General features: G+C 36.1%; 1 protein-coding gene across 1 annotated transcript; it reads left to right on the top strand.

Moving 5' to 3' along the window:
- The first annotated feature begins 3,771 nt into the window (after positions 1-3,771).
- LOC117995691 (uncharacterized) lies at positions 3,772-17,184 on the top strand. The gene is made up of 3 exons (XM_034983681.2): positions 3,772-3,826; positions 15,254-15,411; positions 15,503-17,184. Exons 2-3 carry the CDS (start codon positions 15,269-15,271, stop codon positions 16,374-16,376), a joined length of 1,017 nt encoding a protein of 338 aa, XP_034839572.1. The 5' UTR covers positions 3,772-3,826; positions 15,254-15,268; the 3' UTR covers positions 16,377-17,184.
- Positions 17,185-17,507: the final 323 nt, after the last annotated feature.

Genomic DNA, 17,507 nt, shown 5'->3' with positions numbered 1-17,507 from the left:
CTGGTCACATTTTTTTGACATTTTGCACGATAATTCAAAAACTATGATGCACAAAAATAATTAAAAATCTGTTTTGGAATGCACAGGTGAAGACCTTTCAAATAATACCCCACTTGATCTTGCTTCGAAAATTGAAAATACTAAATTATTAGTTCATGACCATATTTTTTTTTTGGGTGATGTAACCACAAATGCACTGTTTTCAGATTTTTCCCCTCTGCTATATAGCTAATGTCTGCTACAAGACCTACCTACCTGCCAAATTTCATGATTCTAGATCAACGGGAAGTACCCTGTAGGTTTCTTGACAGACCGACAGACAGACAGACAGGCAGACAGACAGACAACAAAGTGATCCTATAAAGGTTCCGTTTTTCCTTTTGAGGTACGGAACCCTATAAAATGAAAATGTGTTCATGAACAAATAATTAGTATTTTCCATAAGATTACTAGGTATACCAAGTGGAGTATCATAATAATATGAAAGGGCTTTACTTGCCTACATTCTAAAATAAGTAGGTTTGATTTTTCTTGCAAAATGTCGAAAAATATGACCCTCGGTGCGCGAGACTGACTCGCACTTAACCATTTTTGTTTTAGAGATAAAAACACCTGTCTATCATATTCGATTCGCTGCTGCGTGGAGAAAACAACGAATAAAGTATACACAACAACACAATAACACATTCGCTATCAATAATATTTAATATTATGTACAGTACCCTTCCCACTGTTGGACATAGGCCTTACCTAGGCTATTGAGCGCCACCACATCCAGTCCTCAGCTTCCCTCATCCAGCCACTTCCCGCCAGCCTCTATTATCGTCGGAGGGCTGGAGGGCGCCCCAAACTAACGCTTGCTTATAGGTACGCAGCCTCTAAAATAAAAATACTTGTTATTATTAGATATGATGTAAAGTCACAATGAATGGTTTTTAAACAAGGGCCTTAAATAAATAAACCAAATTAAAAGCAACGCTAAGCAAATTTTCAGACAAAAGAGGTGTACTCGCCCTTAGCTAAGACCGTGTTTGCAGTGTTATTATAAAAGCCGCAACCCTCCATTTTGAAAGATAATAGGAGCTGTCTTTGCTGTACCTATCTTTGCTGGAAATTTTATATTAGGTGCTTACCTATACAATATATTTTTAGGGTTCCGTACCTCAAAAGGAAAAAGGAACCTTTATAGGATCACTTCGTTGTCCGTCTGTCTGTCTGTCGATGCCTGTCAAGAAACCTACAGGGTACTTGCGAATCATGTAATTTGGCAGGTAGGTCTTATTGCCTATCTACCTATATCTTATCCTATCCTATAAAACTCAGTTAAATGGATGAGCCGTGAAAAGCTAGCAGACAGACAGACAGGCGGACAGACAGACATACATAAGAAAGGTGGAGGAGCGTGTATGGTGGCGTGCTCTCGGCAAGGTCTGTGTCCAGCAGTAAGCGCAAATATGTCAATTGATTGTTAATTAACGTCTCTTCCAATTAAAATTTTCAAAATTCTTATTTTATAGTTTTATTTTAAGTAGGTATAGATTAGCTAATCCATACTTCCGTACTAATATTATAAATGCGAAAGTGTGTCTGTCTGCTAGCCTTTCACGGCTCAACCGTTCAACCAATTTCGATGCAATTTAGTGCAGAGATACCTTGCATACCGGGGAAGGACATAGGCTACTTTGTAGGCATGGAAAATCAAAGAGTTCTCACGGGATTTTCAAAAACTTCAATCCACGCGTACGAAGTCGCGGGCATCATCTAGTAGTTAATAAGTTACTTACAAATCAAGAACATTTGATTGTAAAGTCAAATCAATACGATAAAAATGTAATAGCTTGTAGCTTCCTATACTCAAAAGTTATAACCTTATAGGGCCAACTAAAAGTGACACGCAGGTTGAAAAAACCAAAACGACCACCCCTAAACAGCAATGATAACAACAGACAAACAAAGTATGCTTCATGTTCCGTGTTAGAGAGGGATGGAAAAATAGTTGCTACAGCATTATGGGTGGTCGAACGTGTTTTTTATTTGCAATTTATGTTTATAGCAGTTTGGGAAAATCCGTTTTAATGCCCGTATTTATTTAAAAGTATCGTTTTATTAATAAACTAAAGTAAATGATAGCTTATCCGAGACATGGTCGCAAACTATGGGCCTCATAAGAACGCTCAGGGTTACTCAGTGGGCGATGGAGAGGGCTATGCTCGGAGTTTCTCTACGAGATCAAATCAGAATTGAGGAAATCCATAGGAGAACTAGAGTAACCGACATAGCTCAACGGGTTGCGAAGTTGAAGTGGCAACGAACAGGGCTCATGCATATGAACTCTTTGATTTTCCGGGATAAAGTGTTAATCCAGGGTATAATCTATCTCCATTCTAAATTTCAGCCAAATCAGTTCAGTAGTTTTTGCATGATTGAGTAACAAACATCCAAACATCCACACTTTCACATTTATAATATAATAATAATAATAATAATAATTAGTATTAAGATTAGGATAATAATTCAAATAAAAAATCAAAACTAGAATGTGGGAATACGAACTAGAACCAGACCAATTGCAGGGTTAATTTGAGAAGAGTAGAACTTTAGGTTAGAAGCAGAGAAGGCATCAGTGGAAGACCTTAGAGAGAGTCTGGCCAGAAAACACTGTACTCAGTCACATTTTTTTCATTACAATGAAAAAATCTGGATACTGTAGCAGAGTTGAAGATGAAAAGTCTAGGGGTGATGTGATAATGATTGTTGAAAATTATTTGTCAACGAAGAAAGATAAGTATTATACGTTTCAAAGTATTTCTTGCTTTACGGCGTAAAATATAGCCATTCGAACAACAGTATTTTTATACATTCATGCTTTATCCACAAAATAGGTATTTCATGTAAATATGACCTTCAAAATTTACATAATTTTCAAATCTAGCCTAACATAAAATAGAAGCACCTAACTGTAGAAGTGGGACACCTTTAACAGAAAGTGCGAGCACGAAGTTAGGGTTTGTGCACAATGAAATTTTTTAAATGTTTTCATGTTAAATCACTACCCCTATTATAAATGCGAAAGTGTTTGTTTGATGGTTACTTGGTTTGTTCTCCGTTGCGATGTGATTGAGGGCAATCACATCGCAACGGAGCAATAGATAGACGTGATTTGCATGGGTATAGTCAAAGACCTGGAGAGTGACATAGGCTACTTTTTATCCCGGAAAATTAAAGAGCTCCCATGGGATTTTCAAAAACCTAAATCCAAGTGGAAGAAGTCGCGGGCATTAGCTAGTGTAAATGATAAAATCGCGTAGATTTGGCATGCAGTTCCAGCAAAGCACGGCACTGCAATCACTTTTATAGCTACATGGTATAAAAACTTTGAAAGCGAATCTTTGAAAAGAGCAACCACCTAGTTTCTTGCCGGTTCTACTCGTTAGGAAAGGCATTCCGAACCATTTGCTGTGGCAGATGCATTTGATGATTCAAAAGTGCTTGTAAAATTTTATTTAAATAAAAATTCCTATTCTGTTTTATTCAGCACCTCAATTGCGGGAAACCTGCATCAATCATTATTACAATCTCAATTGTTGTGATTGGCTGAATTTGTGCAATTCTTGTTGCAAAAAGAATCGCACAAATTCAGCCAATAACAACAATTGAGATTGTAATAACGATTGATGCAGGTTTTAGGCAATCGCCCTACTGGTATATTATCGTGTCAATGAGAGCGCGGCTTAGCAATCAAAGGTTATGATTATACGACATTCGCGTAGTCGTTGCGCAGACATCGGTCGGGCTCGGCGCCCCACGCTCGCGGCGCCCGCACCCGGTAACATCCCCTTTGTTTACCTTGTCACGTGTAGATCTAACTTTTCACTAATATATTTACACGTACCAATTATTATGACAGTCATGATCTCAGGAAAGTACAAAAATCCCTCACGCAGTTTACAGTTTATTTGTAGGTACTGTTTATCACTCTCTTTGTTAGATTTGTCACGTGTAGATTTATTTTTGGGCTCATGTTTATTTATTATTTAGACATATTATACCTATAGCGCGTGACGCACGTCACCCACGCTCGCCCGCAACGTGTTAGTAAGTCTAGAGGCATGTCCACACCAACAGCTGAGCTCTTGCCTCCGGTGTGGACACGGCTTTTGGCTAACTGGTAGGAACAGTAAAGGAACTATAAATAGGTACTTTTCATGATGGGTGATTTGGATCTGAAATAAAAACGTTCATACGCGCTTAAACAAAGCTCGATTTTATACATGGTGTAATCGAAAGTGTCCGCAGGCATTTATTCTCTTAGTGTATAAGATATAATGATACTTATAAACTTAAACTGGTTTTAATATTTTCTTCTAAGAAAACTTTAATTTGACGCTAGGTAGCCTATGAAATGAATAGCCTTTTTTTCTCAAGTATACATCAGTATTACCAATACTGATGTATTTGGATTTGACTGTCATTATTTGGATAGGCACTACAAGTATGACACTGAAATATGACAAAACCATAAATTATGAGCGACTGCTCAATGTTAATTATTGCGATGTAGTTTCAAGTTTTTATAAGTGCATCTGCAGTCTTAAGCTTAGGGAAATTAAAAATCCCCTACAGACCTGATTGTTCCACCCTGTATTATACCTAGGTTCCTAAAGTATGTAAGTCATTTGTTTTTGCGCTATACGATATCGACCTTAAAAACCACGTCACTACATGTTACGCCACGATTACTTGACAAAGTTACGATTGTAGTTGTCTAGAAGGTAGCAGTATTATAATACCTAATATAAAGTTATTTCATATTGAAAATAGCTGTCCGGATATTATAGAATACCTACCTACCTACAAAATAGTAGAGTTTACCTTCGCTACGCTATTACGCTTAAATGTTCTATTCCATGGAAATTTACTTTAATTTTTTGCATAGTTATACTAAGTATATCAGCAGATTCCTCACTAAATGCTGACTCACGAGGTAGGTGATTGGGGAGGATGCACGGTGCACCATTGCAACGTTGCTTCGGTCAAGGGATGGCTCTTTGTCTTATTCATAGTCTGCATAGCTAGTAGGTCTGCATAGTTGAAAAACTGCTTTGTAATTAAAAATTACGTATGTAGTATCTATTTCTATTATATACCTAGTAGTTATATATGTGCTTTCTGACTGCAATATTGTTCGATGAATGTTACAGATGCATCTTTAATTGTTCTTTTCTTAGTAACTACAAAAAAATCTACTTTGTCATTTCAACCCGTTGTTCTCTCAGAATGAGAAGGGGTCTACCATGTTGGCCGAGGGTGGTGGTAAACTTCGCATACTTCGCACATCTTTGAGAACTTTCAGACATGCAAGTTTCCAAGTGGTAGGTATGTAATTGTTTAAAAAAACACATAGCTCCGAAAAGAGGTATAGGTATTAATCAATAGGCTATCACCGCTTTTATAATTCAAAGCAAGCTAGGTATAGTTATTGGGTTAAAGGGCTTTTCAATTCGTAAAATCAAGGTCAACTATCGTTTATAACTCGGGTCCATCGAATACTTCCGGCATAGGCTACAGCACGCACAATGTAGGAAGTAGGAACCTACCAGCTGTATCTTATTTCTGTAAATTTTATAGTAGGCACCATACTAGTTCCTCTCCGCTACTTCATTCGAGTGGATTAATCTTGTACCTACAAACCCTCTGTTTTACCGGGATAAAAAGTAGCCTTAATTATACCATGCACCTGTGTAAACCCGTGAAAAAACGGTTCAGCTATTTCGGAGATTAACTTGGAAAAATGAACGAATAAAAATTGTTGTTTAACTTTAGATAACACCAAAATAATGAAATTAGAAACTTATATGAAAAACAGACCTGGGCGCGTTTGGAACCCTCAAATAATTATCACCACTATATCCTACAAATCCAACAACTGACAATCGAAAAGAGTAATTTACATATTACCTATTTTGAATAAATCATTTGACTTTGACAGTTCCTGTCTATGTTAAAATCACAGTTAGACATGGTTAGACCAATTTTATTCAGGTAGGTAGGTATACCTCAAAGAAATTGTATGTACCTACTACTACGGGTAATTACATGTCTGTACAAATAAATGAGTAGGTAGGTATAATATTTTTAGGGTTCATGTAGATAATATGGATAAAGGTAGTTTTCTTCCATAACTTCTAAATCTGAACAGATTTGGATGTATGGACTATCCTTAGAATCCTTACAATATCATCCCGAGTGATAGGTATAGGCTATAACTTTTTGAAAAAAAAAAAATATGGCAGGTTAGTCGTTTTTTTTCAACATAGGTACAGCAATTTGTAAATGAGCTAAAAATTTTGATGTAGCCATCTATAGATAGCTTACGTCTATTACTTACCTAGCCTAAAATCGTATCGAATAAACAAAACCCCATTGACAGCATCGTGCTTGTAAAATGTGCCATTAGTAAGTCAATTTGCAAGTAATATTTTCACCTAGAAAGCGATTTTTAATGGTCCCGAGGTAAAATTTTGTAGACATCTATTGAGCGGCGCCTTTGACTATTACAAAGACATCCGACAAAAGCACCGAAATACAACTCATTGTTATTTGCTTCACTAGTATATTGTTCAGCTAAATTGTATACTACAGCTGAATATAATGAAAAATTAGGCTTTTTACACGATAATATTGTTGTTTTAGGTAGGTACTTGTTTATAGCTTAAGCATTGTACCTACCTATATAGCGTAATGAGAATAGGTTAGATGGTTAATAATACTTTTAATAGATGATCTAGGTACCTACCTACTAGGTATTTTACCTACATACAGTAAATGATATTTTGTTACTTGGCAGGCGTCTTGGCTTAGGGAAGGCCTCAAAAGAAAAAGTCCCAATCCATATAAAACGCCAATAGGTACCTACCTACCTAACCTAAAAGGTACATTATTTTCTGCCGCGTTTTCTATTATACCTAATTATTATTTAAAACCTGTACCTATTGCTTTTACGCGATTCTTAATTAGTGAAAACAAAAGACAGCTAGGTACACAATTGATTGGCCGTTGTTTAGTTTTCTATGACGAAAAGAGCCAAAATGGAACACAGAACCTAAAGAAAATTTTTAATTAGGTATGTCAAGTTATAGGATCAATGACTTTTAACCATGGCATGTTATGTTCATACCCACCTACTTTTATTAAATTTACTAGCTAATGCCCGCGACATCGTTGGCGTGGATTTTGGTTTTTAAAAATCCTGTGGGAACTCTTTGATTTTCCGGGATAAAAAGTAGCCTATGCCACTTTCCAGGTCTTTAACTTTAACCATGTCTTTAACCATGCAAAAAATCACGGCGACCCGTTGCTGCGACGTAATTGAGGGACATACCAACAAACCAACAAACAAACACACTTTCGCATTTATAATATGGGTAGTGATTTTGGGGTCACTTAAATTAGGATTATTAAAGCCGACTCCACATGTTGGCCCCAACGCTGACCCCAACACTGTTCACCAAACGTGTGGAACGGGATCAGGGAACACTTGTAAAAACCTAATAATAATAATGTCCTCCCGACTAAATTTCGGCCACGGTGGCCAATCTCCATAGAGATTAGCCAACTGCGCGGGAGATAGTGCACAAGTGTGTGCGCAAACACAGATGCACTCGTTATTCCCACACTCTCAAAGCCCGATGGGGCGGAGATTCGACACGACCGGAGAGAGATCAGGGACAGGACCGAAGGCTTTACGTGCTCTCCGAGGCACGGGGGTGAAGCACCGTCAATTTCCTGACTCTTCTTAACGGAAAAATGTAATACCTAACTATTTGAACCCAGGACCTCGTCATCTAACGCTTAAAAACGCTAACCACTAGACAAACGAGGCAGCAAGTACCTCCTAACAACTAAGTACCTATGTAATAAATAATATTCAAAATTTTGCACTATTATATTTTCGTTGACACGATATAATGCAAGCGCTGAAGCTTCATTCAATCATCTATCGTATTGAATGCGCTTTGTGTAAGATTGTCTCGCTAACAATTTTAGAGAAGGACGGAAACATTTTTCAAAAGAGACGGCAGAAATAGTTCCCACAACGATTACGTTCACCTGAGGATCGGTAGATAGGTACGATGCACAATTTTATCGATATCGATATAATATTTTAGCTACCTAGATAACTTTGGCTATTTTTGTAGTAGGTATCCCCGATTTCTAACGTCACCCGGACGTGGACTCACGCCACGGCCTCGGGGGCGTACGGACTAACCAGTAGTCCAACAACTCCACCCATCCCAACGTCATCCTAAGCCGTGGTCCGAGCCTCACAGGAGGCGCCCTTAGGAGGACGTTGCCCCCCGACCCCTCGAATAATTCCTTCGAGCCCTAGGGCTCACCCCCAGGCGGAGCTTCGCGCTCGCCAACCCCCCCGGTGACGCTGTAGCAGCCAGTAGGGCCTACGCAGCATAGTCAATCCGAAACAACACACAAAAAAAATGTAGTAGGTACCTACACAATCATCTTTGAAAAGGGTAGGTACCCAATAAAAATAAAAAAATAAAAAACCACTTAGATTAGATTAAAATAAACAATTATTAGGTCTAAATGTAGTGCTAGATTTCCCGCAGGGAGACAGAAAGTGTATTTAGATTATTCGTTGTAGTTTTATGTATGTTTGTGTTTGATGCCGTCTGTCCGCCTAGAGGGAGGTCTTTCAACGGTGCGCATTCCGGCGCGAGGTCACCATTCCAGTACCTTGAGACCCCAATGTCTATTCGGTTTTTCAAAATAATATATACCCTGAGCATTGCCAGTTTACCTGCGCAAAAATAACAACCCGGGTATCTTTAAAACAAGAATGAATAAGCATCTTCTAAGTAAGCGCGTCCCATCTTAGGTCACATCATCACTTTCCATTAGGTGTGATTGTGGTCAAGCGTTTGCCTATAATGAATTTAAAAAAAAACCTGTTGAGCTATGTCGGTTACCTCATTTGATCACGTAGAGAAACTCCAATCATATCCGCTGGATTCTCTCGGCGCAAGACCGTTGCGTGTGGAAGTCCCTATAAGAGACCTATGTCCAACACTGGATGTCTATCGGTTGATGATGACAATGACGATGATAGATTGTGTACAACAGAATTAGCTACATTGTTGTGTCAATAGTGGCTATTGACAGTGCTTAACTTGTTAACAGTTGTTGTTGAATTTGATGGTAAATGAAGAATTGAATGAATTGAAAAAATTAAATGGGCCCAAGGTATAAATCTCTAAGAGATAGAGCAAAGTTTTCCTTTTTACCCAATTAGTATGTAGGACGTAGGTCGTAGGTATTCTGGATATAATAAATAGTATGTAATAGACAGGATATAACTGTATATATTATGTACAGTATATTCTTTATTGCATCACAAAACGCATATGACAAGTTCCAAAAAATAGATCTTAAAAAGTTGGTACAAAAGGTTGGTAAAAAACTGATTTATTTAGAAGTACCTACAAAGTAGTGTCAACTGTGAACTGGTAAACTTGTATTGCCGCAAACTGCATCGGGAATGGAAATGACATCCTAGACAGGTAAATTAGTTATGAGTCAGATCCACCACCCGCCCAAATGCCCAAATTATAACATTAAATGTTTTCTGGTTTAGTTATTAAGAACCATTTTTGTGGTTTTTTAACGTATGTGCATACTAATGAAACTTACTAGTAACTTTACTTTCATAAATAATTGTTTAGTAACTTTAATAATTTTGAAGAATAACTAATTTATTTCGTTGCATACCTAAGACAAGTTAAAATTTTATCGATATCCGACGAGACGCTAAACGCATCACTTATAAGAATGCACCTTGACAGCACTAAGGGAAATAGTTTTTTTTAATCACATCAGTCTTTACAATGTATTATTATTATCATCCCTTTATTTACTCACTGATACATATTCGCGCACACGGCTTTGTTTGGCCTGCGATAGATTTTAGAGCAAAGGGGTCGTGAATATGGGCAATTTCTATAGAACTTACTGATGATAAGTATAACAGACATTGTGCAACGACCGGGTATCGACGCTTCATTTACGGAAATATTTTTCATACTTTCCTAGTAAAAAGAATTTAAAGCATTTTATCACGTTAGCCTTATGGGCTAGCTGACCACCCTTTCCTAATGAGTACTACCAGACCCAGTTGCAATGTGACTGTGCTTAAATCAACGATAGGTAGGATCCACATAGCGGCTTCTACGCCAAGCATGGTTAGCTATCTGCCACTTTAGCTTGCTAATGCTTAGATTAAGTAATCTTTGTCCTCTTTCAGATCTCTTTATTTCTTGTTTTATCCTTCAGGTGACTCGTAACATAAGCGAATATTTCGATGCGCAATTTTGTGCTTGTCAGTCATCAGTATCCACTTTTCAACGCCATTAGGAGGAGTTCAAGCATTTCAGACAGCAAAATTAATGTACTGAAAAAAAAACATAAATCAGCCTATTTTTTAAATTTATAACACAAAAGATACCTTTTGGCAACGGGCGTGGTCAGAGATGCTATTATATTTCTGAAAGAAACGCAGGGGGTCAGCCTTTGTCATGATAATATCGAAAGGACTAAAGATGCGGTAGTGAAATCAATACGGGATGTTATTTGTGACCCCTATATAGTAATATTTGACCCAGCGACAGGTTGTATTATACTGGTCATGCCTGTTTCACCATAGTAGGGTTGCAAGTGAATATACGGTTTTAATTTTTTAAGGAGGTCAAGGATATCCCGTTTCAGTTGGGATTCGGGACGCGCGCAGGTATTTCTATTGTTACCTTAACTTTATAATTCTAACTTGTTTCGAAGTTGGTGTTAGCATTTTTTTAAATAATCGATAGCAAGTTACCACAAATGAGTAGGTTCGTTCAAGGAAATAATTCAAGTCACTTTCCATTCTACATAGGTACCTATATTTCATCGGTGTTCCAGAAATTACAAGTTAAGTAGGTACCTACTTACTTAATAAGTATATTACTTTAGTTTGCTATCTATAGCTAATATGTTACAAAATATAACGTGATAGATGTGACAAAGCCAAAGTAAGAGCTGATAATAATAGTTATTACAAAAATGTTGTATTAGAGATTAATATTACATAGTCTACTTATAATTCAATCGAGTCAAGTCAAGTCAAATTATTTTTTCAGAATAGGTAACGTGTTACGCTTACTGATGGTCAAAATTGTTAATTTGTAAGATGATAGTATATTGGTGATAATTATTACGTACTTATAACTAAAGATACGCGCCAAGTCCGAGAAGAGCCCAGAACAAAATCAGCCGGGTATTTTTTTATTATCACCACTTTGCAAAATCACTTAAACCTATTACAACTATCACAAAGCTGTTAAGCGACGCATTCCCAAGCTTTCTTATCATTTAAATATTATATTAAATATAAAACTAATAAGCTTACGAAAAATGATTTAAAATTTAGGAAAGGTAGGTAATAAAGTAGGTGTATCTATCTACCTAGTAATAAGTTGAAATTTAAACCGTTTCAAAATAAACTTTCAAGGAAAGCTCAAGCCTTTTCTAATTTACTCAATTGTCTCAGATGGTTACTGAGCTGCGCCCTTTGTTACCTACTTATTATTTCTCGTTCAAGTAGAAATAAGAAGTCTTAGAAATTTGAGAAAAGTAAAAAAAAAATGAATTGTTTTTGTAAAGTAATCAGTAGCTCCACTTAAACAAGCGAGCTTATATAAAGTTTACTCGAGGTAGGTACCTAGTACCTACTTAGGTTGTTTTTAAATAGGTACTACCTAATACATGTAAGTACCTACCTAGTTATAAAACTTCCATATGGGAGTGGTAGGTACCTAGTATCTACTATTGTATTTTTACTTTACGATGTACAAAAAGTAACTACGGGAATTGCACTGTCCAAACTACCTAATAGTGTAAGTCTAAGTACCTACCTAGTTATAAAACTTCCATATGAGAGTGGTAGGTATTTAGGTAGGTAGGTATCTAGTATCTGCTATGTTATTTTACGATGTACAAAAAGTAACTACGGGAGTTGCACTGTCCGAAGGCAAAATACATAGCACACCAATAATATTCCACGTGCAATAAAAATCACGTCTAACAAAATTCTATAGAATCGTAGGAGCTGTGCAACGTGCATTTGGCGCCTACTAAGATACATAGCGTTTTTTTCAAGCATTATTAAACTTAAATTCCTTACCCAAACTCAAACGATCTTGAATCTTCTTTCAGCAACAAAAAGCTCTACAATCGCACGCTTTCCTTCCGTTAAGGATAAAATCTAAGTTAATCGCTTTCAGGATTAAAATTGTCTGATTTATTCTTTATTGCTTCCGAAATAAAGGTTAAATTTGAGTACCCGGTATCGATGTCCTGGTTCCAGGATAATAATAATGCATTTTTTCTTATCCAAGATGTCCGTGTGCGATGGATGCACCGAGGAAATGCGTTTGTGTGCTTGTCTAGTCGTGTAGCAGCTGTGCCTATTATTTTGAAGCTGTGTGCGGGTATTATATTATAGAGGGAATAAACAAGCTTGATTCTTACTTTTAGTTGTTTTGGCATGTGATTTATTTTTATTTTGTAACTAGCTGCCCCGGCGAACTTCGTACCGCCTAACAGTCGATTCTTTTTCAGGATTTAAAAAAAAAAAAATTCTCCGTAAGAACCATCCTCGTATTTCAAGGAATATTATAAAAAAAGGATTAGCGAAATCGGTTTAGCTATTCTCAAGATTTGAGATCAGCAACATATTCAGCGATTCATTTTTAATTATAGAGACTAACTGCCCTGGCGAACTTCGTACCGCCTAACAGTCGATTAAATTTTTTTTAAATTTTTCTCTCCCTAAAAACCATTCACGTACTTCAAGGAATATTATAAAAAAAGAATTAGCGAAATCGGTTCAGCTGTTCTCGAGATTTGCGATGACCAACACATTTAGTGATTCATTTTTATATAATAGAAAGATTACATGTGACATTCGATTTTTTACATTCATCTGTAATTTTAATTATATTTTATGAGAGACTGACTATGTTTTTAAAACTGAATTTCGTCATTCGTCTTCATAGTTTCAACCGATAGATGTCCATTTCTGGACAATGTTCTATAGCAATCATTACAGAACAGGGCCTTAAATTGTGCTTAATTGTTATTTGATCAATAAAATCGTTGAATAAGGGTAGAAGTTATTCCAATAGGCTTAGATAAATAAATCACGTTACAACAATCATTAAAATGAGGATTCAGGTAACTATTCGATGTAACAATAACTATTTTTAACCATTTGGATATTGCTTCATCTCTTGTCTCTCCTCCATGAGCTTGAGAGTAGGAATGGGCAGATAACTTTTTGGTTCTATTCGGACAATAGGTCTTAAAGAAAGTCTTCAGCAGACGCATCTGCCTACCGGCAGATTAATTAGACAGATCTCTATCGCACAAACACGCGACTTGCGAAACTTTAAAACCGAGCGTATTTTAACTTTAATACGACGATTCAGGCGGTGCAAGACCGTGGCGTGTGGAAGTCCCTACAAGAGACCTATGTCCAGCAGTGGACGTCTATCGGTTGATGATGATGATGATGATGATAGATAGATGTTGCCTTACAAAATTAGTCCTACTTGTCGTATAATTCACAGGGTTGCGTGCCGCGTAGAAATTTGAGCTTGCTAAAAATACAGTCGACGGCGGCTCGAAAGACGTAGCGAAAATGTTTTTATTCTGTTTCAGTAATTATGCAAAGTAAACCTGTGACGCGATATCACCAAGTCACGATTAAGTAATTTTTACGATTTTTCGCAAACAATAAAAATAAATCGATTTCAATTAAGCCATCAAAATTATGGGTTAACTTGTTACTTGCAGACATACCTATTACTAAGGTTTGGAATGTAATGGACTATATACGCTTTCTGAAACAACTTTTAAAATATTATGACGGATAGTTTTTTAAAACAAATGGCTTTATAATCAATACCCATATAATAAACGCAAAAGTGTGTTTGTTTGTTTGTTGGTTTTTCCTTCAATCACGTCGCAACGGGGCAACTGATCGACGAGATCTTTTGCATGGGTATAGTTTAAGACTAGGGCGATTGTCTAAAACCTGCATCAATCATTATTACAATCTCAATTGTTATGATTGGCTGAATTTGTGAGATTCTTGTTGCAACAATGCATTGTAGCCAATAGTGAGCAAGGCTTAACCAATCAGAGATGATTGCGATCGTGACATTGTAGCTGTCATTCTCCCGCAATCGCGCATGAAAAGTGACATAAGCTACTTTATATCCTGGAAAATCAAAGAGTTCCCACGGGATTTATACAAACCTAAATCCACGCATACAAAGTTGCGTTACATAATAACTTCAGTATTATGAACCCAAAAATAAAATTTAATAAATAGAATAATTGTTTATCCCTTTTTAAATCTACCAATAAACCCAAAAATTATATTCTTTGGTGAATATTTTGTAAACTATCAAAATCGTTCAAGCTGTGTACAATTATACAGAGAAACATTTTTTGCATCGTTGGCGAAGCCATTCCCAAGAACATGTGGACCGCTACGATGCTAGATCAAATACACCATCCTGCCGGCATTGTAGCTTTATCAATACTTTAGAAAATCCTTGCGCACTTCTATCTCTCTCTTATACCGAGTAAATTAAGTAAGAAGGAAGGAGAAGGTGCTAAGCGACGACCGACATAATTACTTCCAAAATGAATAGAACTAAACAATGTTTTGAAAAAGAATAGGAAGAAGCTTGCTTGTCTTCGTTTGCAGTAATTGCTAATTTATTTACTGTTTGCTTTTTTGTGTAGGTGTTTTTAAAAATAGAACGTGAATTTTACAGGTAAGTACGTGGGTAGGTATTTTTGTAGATTTTAAAACCACGTTCGTTCACTTTCATAATGGAGTTAGGTACCTACCTACATCTAATCTAATCTAAAGCAGCCTGTACTGTCCCAAGTCTGGGCAAAGGCATCCCTCCGATCTTTTCACCATCGACTCATTTCGACTTCGCGTACCTTTGAAAACATTATGTAGAACTCTCAGGCATGCAGATTTCATCGCCATGTCCCTTCTTAAAGCAAGTGATATTTATTTACTTGAAAAAAGTTAAAAGTGCGTGTCCGGAATATTATTTTGTTGTCAGCCGCAATATTTGATTCACTAGTGATCTTAACAAAATATATTATTCTATTCCAGAGTGACTTATACACAATGCAATGCGCAAAACTGCAGCTCCAAGACAGATCTAAATCCAGAACCAAATTAACTAACGAAAAGCCTAGAAGGTTTTGTCAAAAACGCATGGTTAATCCAGACCATGAGGAAGATACACAGTGGACTGACATTTTCGATAGGTTCGGAAATCATTTAACAAGATACTATTTTGATTACTATTTATATAAGTAGTTTAAGTTTTAAATTATATTTAGTTTTTGTGGTTTTAAGGTTCTATTGCAACGATACCGAGAATGATGATATATTAACAGAGACAATTAATGAAAGTGGACTGCCTCACCAATTTCGCGAGGACTTATTCCTTTCTGTGCAAAATATACAGTTTCAAGGAAGCGTCGATCAACGGCGTAGACCGCGGACCAGCTTTAAATACAAAACCTTACCCAACAACCAAAAACACCGCATGTTTGTTAAGCAAGTAGTAGATGATTTTGATCCACTATTGGAAAGCCGTTCTTCAGAACTCAGTGATTATTTCGATGATTACTCCAAATACTTTTCAAATAATGAAAACTCTCGGCCCTCTTCTGGAAAATCAAGCATCGTTCTGTTTTGTTTAAATAATAAAACTAAAGAAAATAAAGCTACCCAAGTAGACTTAAGAACCGCAGACCCTAGAAGAAAACATAAGTTTGACCTTAACAAAACGAAAAAATCCAACAGAAAAAATTCCAAGATAAATATTGAAGACGATACAAAAAAACTTCAAGACGATAACATTGAAGATACCAGAGTTGCATTTCACAAAATCGGAAAAAGAAAAAGTCTAACTATATCGAGGACGGAGAGCCCCGCAACACTTCAAGTGATAAGAGTGGATGTAGTATGTAACTACAGTTCAAGTTCCACTATGTCTGATTATGAAGATAATAAAAAACCACAGCACGCGATTGACACGGAACAAGAGGATCAGAACATTCAAACTAACCATAAAAAGTCTCGCTTTGTCAATAAATATATGTTGACTAACACGGTTAAAACGTTAGACCAAAATGTTTCAGGTGGAAAAGTAACATTGATGTGTAAAACATTTAAATTAACTAATCGATCGAGAATTGTAACAGAGAGCAAATCTAAAGCTTAAAATAGTTAAATTGATATAAATACATATTATTATGAAATTTATATAAGTATACTTATAACAAGCTAACTCGCCGCGGTTCTCTTGGGTGTAATTTATGAAAATTCATTCTTAGTGGAGGTCTATGTACTTATCGAGAAAACCTACCTATAAAATTTGCCTGCCTAAAAATGCCTAATGGATATCCCGTTTTTTGTACTTCAGTCAGTCAGTAAAATTATCCCTTTAATACGAATCTAGAATAGGAAGATTCCATGTACTTTACGTAAGCTAATAAAATAAACCGTATCAGCTAAACGCATCCCCTAGGTGTCAACAAGTTTTTCTAATTTCTGAAGTTATGAACTTACTTTAAGATTCTTTAGAAATATACCTCAGATTTGCAATAAATTTGAGAATAATGGTAAATGAAACTTGCACAATTACCCATCTATAATAATTATATATTTACGATTTTTAGGGTTCCGTACCTAAAAATTAAAAAAGGAACCCTTGTAGTATAACTTCTTTGTCTGTCTGTAGGGTACTTCCAATGACATTAAAGTTAATTAATTATTATTATTTCAATTATAATTAGTTGTCAAGAAACAATTAATTATTTTCAAATTTTAAAGTAAGATAACTATACCAAGTGGGCTATCATTATGAAATGCCTTTACTTGTACATTCCAAAACATTTTTATGCATAAAATAGTTTTTAATATATCGTGCAAAATGTCGGAAAAAATACTCAAGTACCTACGGAACCCTTGGTGCGCGAGTCTGACTTGCACTTGGCCGGTTTTTTAATTTTGAAATAATGACGAACGAAATCTGGATATACCCTATCTTTAATAATAATTTAAGTATACTATATTATTATGCACGAATAAAATAAAAATTGAAGTGTCTGTGTGTGATTTCTAAAGAACTGTTTATTTTTTATTTTTTATGCTTATTTGAATTCCCTAAACCCAAAAATATATTTATACCGAAATATTTTGTCGTTCTGTTTGTCCAAGCTAGATTTCAAAACGACTGAATCGATTTTGACTCGGCTTTCACAGTCTGTAGAAGATATCAAAAGATTCTACAGGATTTTTAAAGTATAAATAAGTTGAGATTAAAGGCTAATTAAAAATAATAATTTAACTT

The sequence above is a fragment of the Maniola hyperantus genome, chromosome Z (genome assembly GCF_902806685.2).
Source record: "Maniola hyperantus chromosome Z, iAphHyp1.2, whole genome shotgun sequence".
NCBI classification, from domain to species: Eukaryota; Metazoa; Arthropoda; class Insecta; order Lepidoptera; family Nymphalidae; genus Maniola; species Maniola hyperantus.
This window is presented reverse-complemented; position numbering and strand designations above follow the sequence as displayed.

What these genes read in the sequence shown, in the direction of transcription:
- LOC117995691 (XM_034983681.2), top strand. Translation starts at nt 15,269, where the DNA reads ATGCAATGCGCAAAACTGCAGCTCCAAGACAGATCTAAATCCAGAACC. An exon ending in TGGACTGACATTTTCGATAG is followed by an intron (nt 15,412 to 15,502) that starts GTTCGGAAATCA and finishes TGTGGTTTTAAG; the next exon opens with GTTCTATTGCAACGATACCG.